This window comes from Seriola lalandi, unplaced genomic scaffold (genome assembly GCF_002814215.2).
Source record: "Seriola lalandi dorsalis isolate HSWRI2012SDOR001 ecotype SW California unplaced genomic scaffold, Sedor1 jcf7180002054795, whole genome shotgun sequence".
Taxonomy (NCBI): Eukaryota; Metazoa; Chordata; class Actinopteri; order Carangiformes; family Carangidae; genus Seriola; species Seriola lalandi.
In genome coordinates this window covers 3,093,391-3,104,950 of record NW_019525348.1, presented here as the reverse complement: position 1 = coordinate 3,104,950, position 11,560 = coordinate 3,093,391, and the positions used below count along the sequence as shown (strand labels likewise).

Below are 11,560 nucleotides of genomic sequence, written 5' to 3'. Positions count from 1 at the left end.
CCTGCCATAAAAACTTACTCCAGCAGGAAGTTGGCACACTGCTCGTTGGTGTACCACTCAGGGAGGTTCATTTTAACCCTGAAGCGCTCGCCGAGGTAATTGAGCACCTTGCTGCGGGTGGTGCAGCTCTCCTCCGTGACGATGCGCAGCATCTCTGATACACAGCTCTTGTAGAAGGAATTGTCCTCGCGGCCTTTGATCAGTTCCTGGTAGATCTGGAAGTCTGTGAAGTCCACCAAGGCCTGGAGGACACAGCAAAGAAAATGATCTGTATTAATAAAATGATACAGCACCAGAGGAGTTTCTACCATATATTTGGTGAGGCTGTTGTGCAAGCAAAGCAACTATATGTTCTTCTGAGTCCCAAATTTTTCTCTATTATTTTCTTGGTGATATGTTTTATAATTTCCAAAATATTCAATGTAACACAAATATTCTGTTCCTGAAAACAGGAAGTGGGGCGTTTTTATAACTGCCTTTTTACACCAGAAACAAAGATTTTGTATCACTGAACGATAACACTTTAACGATAGGAGTTATGGTCTTTTAGCGGTGAGCCCGAGTTCGAGAGGTGTCTCTCAGCTGAATCATTGTCTCACTCAGTACAAACAAAGCACTTAAAATCACCATGGCGACCTCTGAGTGCAGCTGGGGACAAACAGCTGATTCAGATCAGTTGATTAGACGACTTCTCTGATGTCCACAGTGTTTATCAAACACTTGACTGACATTTCTGTTAAAGTCCAGCTACAGACTGTTCCCACCACATACAACAACACAGATGGATTTACACACGTTTTAACAGTTTTCACTGGAAATACGTTTTAGTCAGAAATTTCAGTTGGTGCTTCTACACATACAAATTGCTATTTCTCTGTAATTGAGATTCAATTTCAAAAGATTTTTACAATGTAAACCAAAATAAAAGATGGTGACTGTGAGGATATATAATATGTCAATTAAAAAAATCTATTATTCTTTACTAGCAATGCAGTTCAGTGTCAGCTTTTCCAGAAACCAACAATATCGCCCCAATTTCTCCAGAAATAGCATAGTCTGGTTTATTAAAATTTAATAAAATACTCTGATTTCTTTCTTAATTCAAAACTGAATGAAGTACATGAAGGCTGATTTCTACCTTGAGAGCAAAGCCTAGTGGGAGGAAGAAGAGCTCTTTCTGGTAGATGAAGTTCAGCATTACAGTCCCATTTTCCAGGTAATGCAGGTTCATGTTGATGGCTGTGTGCTCCTCCTTTACACAATGCATAGAAATACCTGTGAGAAGAAAAAGATGATGACATTCATTTTAAAAGATATGCAGCTTTAATTGTTGAGCCTAGACTAATATTACAACTACACTTCCACTGTATTTCTGCTCGTTATCTGAAATGATCATATTTACCATACTGAGTGTATCCCTGGCCCCTGCTCTTCCACTTAGGTCTTGCCATGGCAATAGGATAGTTCCTTCTCGGCATGATCAGCATTCGGATAACCTTCTCAATTCCATTCACAATAAAATAACCTCCCATTTCCTGTTAATATTGAAGAAGAAATTGTTAGATATTGAAGAAATACGGATGCATATAATGCATTTCTGTGTATCTTACAAATACTACAATCATGTGTCTTACCTCTGCTTCCTCATGGTGTTCGACAAGCTCCTTAGGAGACATACCATGCAGGTTACACAGCTTGGACTTGACCATGATTGGCACCTGGCCCAGGGACTGTTTGATGATGCCTTTGGGAACTCCATTGATCGACCAGCTGATGTCTGCCTGAGATGATGCAAAAAGTACCAAAGTAAAGAACTGTAAATCTATTATTCACTCTCACACATGTTGTTTAGATCCATAACTGGCCAGTCCTGTAGTTTACCACTTGTCTGGCTGGTTGTGGCAGCCAATTTACATGTGCTACAGTAAAAGTCAGGTGATTGGCGAAATAAAAATTAGAAGAAAAATGTCATGTCATGAGGGTAAATGAATCTCAGTCTTACCACCAGCTTTCCTTTATATGAGCATCTTCTGCCCCTGCACTCTGCAGGAAACACCCTCATTTCCTTGCAGATGTTCCCTTTGGCGACCACTGGGTTGTAGACTGTGGCTTCCACGAAGGAAAGGCTGATCCTGTCATTTTTTATTGTGAACTCGAGGGGAGGGATAGCCTGAGGAAGACATGTCACATCTCAAAACAAGCAGAAACCTCGAGAACAGAAACAGTTTACAGAAGAAATACTAACAGAAATTCAGCTTAAGCAACAAACTGAGTGAGCACAAAAAATTACACTGAGGTCACATTGAAAAATTGACAAGGGTGCAGAGTAGGGGAACAGGCTACCTGGTGTTAGGACGCAGTGAAGTTAGTACCCTACAAACCCAACCAGGGTTACAGTGCAGCCTTTTATTTTAAACTCTACTGAGGTTAAAGAGTCTTGCTCATTATATATTAGCTATGTACCATGTGTCCAAATGGTTATTGTTAGCTTTTCAAATAAATGGCAAAAATACTTAATAATAATAATTGGAGAAACACTGAAAACAAACGTTACCAAACTTAGATAAAAACCATTTGCTGATTCGTACGTTTGGCTTCAAAGACTGACGTTATATTTAATTTAGCTAGGTGTGATTTCAGTTAACGTTACCAGCTTCTAAAGACGAGACTTTCCAGCTTTCCGAAATGGCAAACCGATACACAGTTTCGTGTATTTCTCAGAAATACAGCGTAAATAACTTAAATAACTTAGTTTAAAAGTTTAACAGACCTGTACAACGCGGCTGAGTCCGTCAGTGACGGCCTGGTCAAAAGACTCGATGTGGGCTTTAGTCAAATCCTGAACAGCCGCATGTTGAGCCTCTTTCAGGACCCCAAACCCTCCCTGTGTCAGATTCTTTAGACTCGGGGCTTTCGGTAAATTACTCCACTTTGTTGAATAGTCCATGCTTGCACTGCCAGGGATACATATGCTTGTTTACCACATGTGCATGGAGACACAGGAAGTACATCCAGTCGTCTTCTTCTTCGTCGCTCTGGGGTTTTGTGGCTGGTCGCATCTTGGTTGTTGGGTTGCTGCCATCTTGTGGTGGTAGTTATTGAATTCAATGTCCAGTTCTCCATTTATATTCTGCATTTTAAAATGATTGATATTGTTCCAGGTGGATGCAAATTCAAAATGGGCCAAAGGTGATTTCCTTCATCAGCTGACCGATACTGACCTGCAGCTGTAGCTTGGGTGAGACTGTGGATGCATATATGCTTGTCACCAGCACCTGAAGACTGGAGCTGCAGTGAGCATCTGAAGTCTGGGGCTGGTTGGTGGAGGCTGAAGGCCGTGGCTGAGACTGCAGCTGGCTGCCAGAAGCTGCAGGGTGAGGGCTGGGGAACTGGGATAGGCTGCAGCTGTCTGTCTCAGTTTGCAGGTTACAGTTGCAGGTTGTTGGTAGAGCAAGATTCACAGAGGACTAGAGGTGGGGGTGGATCGGTTGAAGCCCAGCAGCTGACCTCAAGAGGTTAAACCATGACTGCATGAACTTTATACAGATCTTACTCTGAAAAAGATCTATGTGTAAATGGTTTATCTGAGAGAAACAGAGCAAAGTCGACATTCTGATCACACCTTTCCTCGTATTAATGACATTCCAGTCAGTCAAGGAATTTCTCTTTCCCTTGGACTATTTCGCCCTGGATTTGGAGCTGTATTTCCTCAGGTGGCAGTCCTCCGCCTTCTGAGGGCGCAGACGGCAAATCATGTCAAGGACTGACATGAACTGAAGTGATTTACAACAGGCACAAAATAAATTTGAATGTTTTGTTTCCTTTAACATGTCATGCAAAAAGTATTTAAACAAAATGGTGATGCAACATTGTGTACAAGTTAATATTTTGGCCTTGAACAGTTCATGAAGATTTACCTTTTGCAGACCTGGTTTAACTGAGGTTTAAGGTCTATGGTCTATTAAGTATATGGACAGTTTTCTACAGATCACATCATTTTTATTAATTTGTGAAATGTAAAACTTTCACCATGTATGTTCTTGTGAAGGAAGCTCTATTTAAACATATATAATTGTTTAAATGACTTTAATTACAATTAAAGGTGTCACAGTCACATACACTTGTTTTTGGGTCTTACCAAGCTTCAGATGAGAAGATGGATAATCACTTTCATCTGTGTCCAATACAGTCTGAGATACAGTTACCATGTAGGTCATAAATATGCACATGACAGATGCTTGATATTTGTAGTATTTTTTTTATTCTAGCAATATTGTTTCTGATAAAGACAAATGTTCATGCAAGATTTTGGATAAAACATCACCTAACAAAAGCACAGCACAGACATCCCTCTGAACATGACACTTGCTTTTAGATCCCGTTGGCCAGTTGATGAGATAATGTCCAGATTATTTTAACTACAAAACATTTTACAGCAGGAATCTGATCTTTGGTACAGATGAGGAAAATTATGAAATATGAGAAAAACATGAGAAAATGAATCAGATGTGCAAAGAAACTCTGAATAAGAAGAGAAGACATCATTGAATTCAAGAGGTCTAATAATGGGTGAAGCAAATTCACTTCAGTACAAACAAACAAATGAAGGTGCATTGAAATGCTGGAGGTCCATTGCTTTTTTTTTTTTTTTTTTTTTTAATCAATATGCAATTCCCTCTAAGGCACCCGTCCCTTTGATGTAAAGACATTTCCCAAGAAATTGAATTAAAAAAATAGTGATAGTTTGCCTTTGAAATTTCCAAATCAGCTATCAAGCACTTGTAACCCATTTAACAACACAATCGTGACCCAAATATCCGTTTTCTACTTTTCTACATTATCTTTCCAAAGTGTCGAACATAATTTCAGCTACAGCAGGGCTCTGTATGTTCTTAGTTACTGGGATTAATCTTACAACAACCCAGTTTCTTTTTGTCATTGTAACCTGCCCCTGTAACCATCTCATGTTTCTGACCTTCAGCCACTCACATGTCCTTCATTCTTCAGAGTCATCTTGTAAACACAAATACACAGTGATTAAAAAACATAAATAAATGCTCTTATGGTGTCCCTTAATGTATCTCAAAGCATGGGGAGCAAAGCCTCACACATTTGAACTGAGGTTAAAAAAGAGAGGAACAGCAGGGATTCGAAACATGATGAGAGACTAATGACTGTTTAAAATGAGCCCCTGGATACACGACAGTGGAAGTTTAACTACTCAGCGTGCTAACTGACAGTTTCATATCTAAGGAATAACTAAACACTCGTTTCTAAATAATAATAAAAAAAACCAGTGACATAAAATATATCTGACACAAGTCATCTTGGACAGTTACACCTCAGCTATTCACAAAGAGATGCAGTGAAAATAAAAGTGAGGAACTAAACTATTTTAATGACCCCATGAAACAAAAGCGAATGGGACAGTAAATGAAGAAGAAGCAGTGACCTGATGAAGACCTTTGTCTGTATCACAAGTGACACAGTATGTTTACAAGACCAGAGTAAGTAGCATGAAGTGGGGTCGTATTTTTCTGGTCTCCATCAGCTCTTCTTATAAACAAATGTATATTGGGACAAATCAGTTTTATTTCATGGGGTCTTAATTTCAACAATCAATAACACACTTTGTTATTTTAATAATCAATAACACACTTTGTACAAGCTACTCTACTTTCATTGCAACAGTTCAAAAATCGTAGTCCACACACTTATTGACAACACTTTACAATTAGAGTCCATCTTTTCAGAGATCAGAAATCGAACACAGAACATTAGGGCAGCTCTTCACAAACTAGGGCAAAAAGGTGCTTGTTTATGAGGATGCATACTACTACATGCTGTCACACAAACATGCTCTCTTCAAATGACAAATAAAATGTCAGATGAACTAAATTTTGCGATGAATTTGCTGAGAACAAAATAATGTCAGATAATATTTCACTGATCCCACTACGGGAGTCATTTTGTTATTTCCTCTCTGCCATAGAGGTCAGAGGTCAGGGACACGTGGGCAGAGCTTGTCGGGACGGATGTAAACTTGGGTTTTTGAGCGAAACAATGGCGTCCCTGCTCACCCTGCTGCCCTCAGTGTAAATAATTTGTAGTGTCCACATGGTCGGGTTAGAGGAATGTTGTTGTTATTCAAGGCAAACCTTGACATCTTGACTGTTTAGCTCATCAGACAGTTAGTATATTAGCTAATAGAATATAAGAAGGGAGTCATAAGTTAAATCATATCGGCCCTTTAACTTGTTGATCACTGTTAGCATTGCTCATTCCAATGAATGGGTACTGATGGCTGCAGGTAAGCTATAAAAAAGGGATAAAAAAAAATAAGAAAAATGTCTGATGAGAAAACAAATTCACTAAGATCTCCAATATCAAGGAATCTGTTTAATGCTAACTCTCGTAGACGGATTATGACCGCATTGAGCAACAGTGCAAAGGCTTATAGAACAAGTACAAGTCACGGTAACAGAGCAAGCTAACTGGCAGTCCTTTTAAGGGAGCGTGGCTGGAAATGTAAGGCACTACAGTCTCACTTGGAGCATCTCTGCATCCTTCAGACCTCTGTTAATCTGCTTAGGGAGAACACTGGTGGTGGTGGAACTGAGATAGAAGGGCGTCTGTCCTCATTCAGAAACTCCCACAAAGTTTGTTGACCAGTTCAGCATCCTCACATTTACAATACGCATAATGAGGAGAGCAGAGATCATTCCTACCGTCCGGTTGGTTTCCATAAAAAGAAAGACTCCTTCCAGGCGTCACAGGCAAGGTTCGGTTAAAGGCTCGGCTTGCTGGAGTGTGCTACTTCTCAGGTGCAGTTTAGGAGTGAAGACAGAGCATGAGGAAGCTTCTAGTGGGGATGAGATGAGGGGAATATTTGTGCGTGATCTTACAGTCGAGTAAAAGGGCCAACGTGAAGAGGGGCCCTCAGTTTGGGAGAGGAGCAGGAGTTGGTGGTGAAGGTGGAGGACGGGGAAGAAGAATAAGGAGAGGAGGAAGCAGATGAGGGGTCAACACTGTTGTTTAGGGTGAAGACACTGGAAATGGCCACATCCACAATGCCTTGACATAGCTCTGGATATAGTTTCCTGGAGAAGGAAAGAATAACAGAAGTGTGACACTGACTTAATGAGTTTAATTTAAGTCAATTGAAAGCACTCAGCTGTGACTGATTCAAAATCTAGCATAGAAAATTAATTTGCACAGAAACCAAAAAAGTCCTGGAGGACTCGACGTGAACAGAAGACTGAGTACAACACAGGTAAAACTGACCGAGATGCCGAGAAAGAAACATTTTTAACATGGATGATGAGCTGAATGTTACTGACTGTGCACAGGCTGGAGCTCCATTGATCTCAATGAGCCACACTTTGAAGCTCTCGTCCACCATGAAATCAAATCCAAAGAGCTGGAAGCTCTGGTAGGACAGGTGCTTGGTGCTGATTGCCGGCTCAATACAAGTCAGACAGCTCCTGTGAAACCACACAGCAAAATCATTTCCGACCATCTGACACCTGAACACCTTCAGGCCGTACACAAACACATGATACAGTTCATTACAAACATTTCAGAAATTAAGTAATCGCTGACTTTTACTGCTATTTGAGAGGAAATGCACAATAAGGCTTCCCAGCATGCACTGGGGCAAAGGTGTTATTGAGCTGTTACTGGTGTTATTGTGATCTGCATTGTGGTCCCATATTTCCATATTGTTGTACAATTAATTAATATGAGTGACTGATTACACTGCGGGTGATGCTGTGTTAACAATCACCAAGGTCATCCTCTACATCTGATGACACTATGCGACACTGATGATAAATTTTGTTCCATCAATCAATCACAGTAATTGAGAAACTGTCTCCTTGATTAAGTTTTTTTTTCTCCTATCTCAAAACCTCATCTTGACAGAACATGTGTACTTGCACTTGTGCTAGTATGATAGTTGATTTTCACCACCATTAAGTAATGTTGAGAATATTTAAATAGCATCATATCATAGCACATTTGCAACTGTCTTTTATTTCTGCAGTGTCAATAATCTGTCAAAAATACAGTATTAGCACTGCAGTTAAACTGTGGGAATTAATCTACATACATGTAAGATTATTTGTACACAGATGGTGAAAGGTTTGGCATTTTAGAAATTAATAAAAATGATCTGGACTGCATTAATATAAACCTTAACTTAAATCCCAGTAAACCCATGTCTGCAGCAGGTTTAAGTTACACCTCAGATACAGTGACCTCTACAGGAGTTTAGGTGGTTTCTACAGGACACAGCAGCCAGGATCGGTCTAAACTACAGGTGCAGTTTAAACTGCAGCTTGTGAGGACACAGCAATGGACTTTAAGTGATCATGTGACTTTGACCCAGACACCACAGGCTTAAACCTTAAAATGCAGCTAAGCTAATGACAAAGCAACAGCCCCTAGAGCTTCAGTAGCTGAAATGTTTTAAAACACAAGTCAGCCATGCTAACATGTCCACAATACTAATGCTACCATGTTGATGTAGCATGAAATGTACAGCTGAGGCTGAAATGTCATCAATGTTGCAGGTACATGGTCATAAACCAAGAGTAATAGACTAAAAGACATATTGTAAATAATAATCACAGTATGTGTATGCTGTACACTACAGTGTTTCTAACTGTTTGTGAGTTCACATCACTGAGCTGCTGATGCTGTTAGAGCAGAGAAGAAACTGGTTTTAAAGCTGCAGGTTTCTTTCCTGCTGCAAAGACCTCAGTGTGTGTGTGTGTGTGTGTGTGTGTGAGCACCGGACAACCACTATACATTCCGTTGTGTGGTTGAGGTTAGGGTAAGGGAATGCTAATTAATGACAGGTCCCCATGAATATAGTAAGGCAAGGTTGTGTGTGTGTGTGTGTGTGTGTGTGTGTGTGTGTGTGTATGAGTGTGTGTGTTTGTGTGAGAGAGTGAGTGAGTGACAGCCTATTACTAACTGGTCTGAATGTAAACTGATAGCATAAGTGGCTCTTATTTTCATTTCTGTGTGCATATTAACCATTAGCAACTGATTGACGCAGTTTTAACAAATTGGTATTAAACGTGTCATTCAGGTTGAAACATGCGCATACAAAGCAGCACAAACTAGACTGATCTGGATTTGGTTAGTGCTGGGATTCAATGGTATTTTATCGAACATCCTACTTTTTGTGTTACAGATTAATTAACGAAAATACTATGTATCTTATTCTTCTTAGCAAAACAAAAAGGACCTACTTTATGATCTGCTTGATCTGAGGTAATATGGTGGTCTCCAGGGTGACATTGTGAGTGTTCAGCAGGTACAGCCTGAACTCATCAAAGAACATCTCGTTCCCCTCCTCATATCGTCCGTAGTTCTGGGAGTGCTCCTTCTGGATGCAGTGGTTGGTCAGGTGGCTGGTCATGTCCTGGAGGTCAGAGCTGTTGTAGGGCTCCGAGGACGTCCGCAGCACACCCTCTCGGTATAAATAGATGTTATACTGATGGTCCACTAGCACCCAGCTCCTAGCAGTAGCATGACATAAACCATAAGAGTCTCAGTAACTGAGTCCATACAGACTGGCACAATCTCTGTGGGTTTGTGTTCAACATAAAAGACTTGCCTGATGTCAAACTTCCGATGTCCCGGCTCCAGAAGCAAAGGTTTCTCCAGGTACTTCTGAATGACATGAACCTGACCCTGATTATCAATGTACTCCAGCAGCTGATTAGCATCATGGGATATCAAAATACCAGCACCTGTTGCAATCAAAACAAATGTGTTAAGCTACCACATCCTCAAATGGTTGAAATTGTTGTGTTTAGCAGCTCAGAAAGTACAAGTTATCTTTTTGATTCAAGTAAATACAATCTAAGAAGACACTAAAGGGAAAATGTCTGACTAAAGCTTACTTGTATCTTGGATTTAAGCCAGAAACATGGATAACAGATTTTACCTTTAGCTCCAGCAGAAGACTTGGCGATCCACACTGTACCCTCCCCACTTTCTTTTTTAGAGTGATAAGAGGCCAGGAAAACTTCCCGCTCATCTGTCTTGGGATTGTTTTTCAGATGGCTAATGCCATTTGTAGCCGGAGCTACAGGGGTGTTGAGGTTAGTGGGATAGATGATGTAGGATTCTGGGAACCAGTTACTGGAGTCAGACAGCTCTGGGCTGGTCTTTATTAGCCTGATGGTACAGAAGGAAAATGGTCAGCTAATGTAATTCCCTTTTAATAATTTACTATAAGTGCATTACTGACATGGATGATTGGAAGACAAAACATATAGATGTTTCTTTTAACAAGGCAAATACATACTTGACCAAAGATGCCTTTCTGCAAAGCTTGTCAGCTCCTCTGTAGTAATTCACCAGCTGCATCAGTCCTGGTTCATGTCCTGTAAAGTACAAGTAAGGTCATTTTAAAATCTATTCAAATACCCATATGTGATCACTTGGGGCCTCTAGATAAAAAAAAAAAAAACACAATCTTTCGACAGGATGTTGGAGCAAGCATCCCTGCACAGTCACAGCAGCTGTTTCATCCTGAGTGGGTGGACTCCAAATATAGCACACTCATACAGACTTTTCTGTCTGCTGTTAGCATCAAATGAAATAAGTAAAGTAATATAATTTACCTAGACGTCCAAAGGGCAGTCTGTTCCGTTCACCAAGCATTAAGTTGAATCTGGGATTGTCTCTTTTCAGCCTTTTCCATTTTCCAGTTGAGAGCAGGATTTTGGAAACTTCTGCATAAACAGTGCTGTTGTCGTCACGGGTGACAAAGGTATACATGGGGGTATTCATAATGCCACTTTGAGTGCGAGGCCTTAAACTATAATAAAAACGACTGAATGTGTAAATAACTTAGCTGTCAGGCTAGTTGTGAGGCTGCCTGGTTGGCACTGCAGAAGAGAGACTGTGCAGGGTTATCTCCTCTGTCCGTGCCATGATGATGAGTCAGTCATATCCAGTCCACACTTCCCAGTTAACTCTCACTGGTGCTCTGAAACTCTAATTCAGCAGTTTGAGGCTAACACGGATTTGTATAAAAGAGCATAACATATGAAGAATGGCAATTTCATGTTGCTCAACAGACAGGGTTCCTCCGTAGTCCCCAGACAAGGGTGTGACTGACTGCTGCTGCCGGCTCCTGGGGCTGGTCCCGTCTGGATTAATTTACATCCCGTCTCCGGTTTAGCTATAGCTAACGGGACTGGGTACACTGTGGACAGCTATCCAGGAAACTCTTCCGGTATCCCTCCTCAAAGATAAATACCTAAATAAGAAAGAGCGGAGGGCGTTTTCTAACTAGCTAGTTAGCTGCACAATGTCACAAACGCAGCTTATTTTTCCACCAGCGGCGTGTGCTTTATTCTTTGAAGCTTAGCGGCCGCTGTCATCCACTGTCGACAGCACAAACATAAACCTTCCCGGTTATGGTTAGTGTAGTTCACAGCTACACTGATATCACGGGTAGTTTATATTTATCTGCTTCTTATTCACAATAAAAGTAAACAAAGACAACCTTAGATATATTTCATGTACAAGTATA

At 40.6% G+C, this 11,560-nt stretch overlaps 2 protein-coding genes across 2 annotated transcripts in view; both read right to left on the bottom strand.

Annotated features, from left to right (window-relative positions):
• polr1b (RNA polymerase I subunit B) overlaps positions 1–3,016 on the bottom strand; it is a 7,279-nt gene extending 4,263 nt beyond the window's left edge. Inside the window, exons 1-6 of the mRNA XM_023425792.2 lie at positions 2,771–3,016; positions 2,003–2,170; positions 1,635–1,781; positions 1,403–1,535; positions 1,139–1,275; positions 19–242 (exon numbers count right to left, since the gene is read on the bottom strand). Of these exons, the coding sequence (XP_023281560.1) occupies positions 19–242; positions 1,139–1,275; positions 1,403–1,535; positions 1,635–1,781; positions 2,003–2,170; positions 2,771–2,947 (986 nt within the window). The 5' untranslated portion in view covers positions 2,948–3,016. The remainder of the gene's footprint in view (positions 1–18; positions 243–1,138; positions 1,276–1,402; positions 1,536–1,634; positions 1,782–2,002; positions 2,171–2,770) is intronic.
• A 1,222-nt stretch (positions 3,017–4,238) lies between these two features.
• On the bottom strand, positions 4,239–11,400 carry ttl (tubulin tyrosine ligase). Its single transcript, XM_023425801.2, has 7 exons — positions 10,644–11,400; positions 10,325–10,403; positions 9,962–10,194; positions 9,629–9,764; positions 9,261–9,530; positions 7,341–7,484; positions 4,239–7,100 (listed from the first exon to the last, which is right to left on the bottom strand). The coding sequence occupies exons 1-7, from the start codon at positions 10,810–10,812 to the stop codon at positions 6,902–6,904; spliced, it is 1,230 nt and encodes a 409-aa protein (XP_023281569.1). The 5' UTR covers positions 10,813–11,400; the 3' UTR covers positions 4,239–6,901.
• Positions 11,401–11,560: the final 160 nt, after the last annotated feature.

What these genes read in the sequence shown, in the direction of transcription:
- ttl (XM_023425801.2), bottom strand. Translation starts at nt 10,812, where the DNA reads ATGAATACCCCCATGTATACCTTTGTCACCCGTGACGACAACAGCACT. An exon ending in GTCTTCTGCTGGAGCTAAAG is followed by an intron (nt 9,765 to 9,961) that starts GTAAAATCTGTT and finishes TGATTGCAACAG; the next exon opens with GTGCTGGTATTTTGATATCC. An exon ending in CATCGGAAGTTTGACATCAG is followed by an intron (nt 9,531 to 9,628) that starts GCAAGTCTTTTA and finishes TGCTACTGCTAG; the next exon opens with GAGCTGGGTGCTAGTGGACC.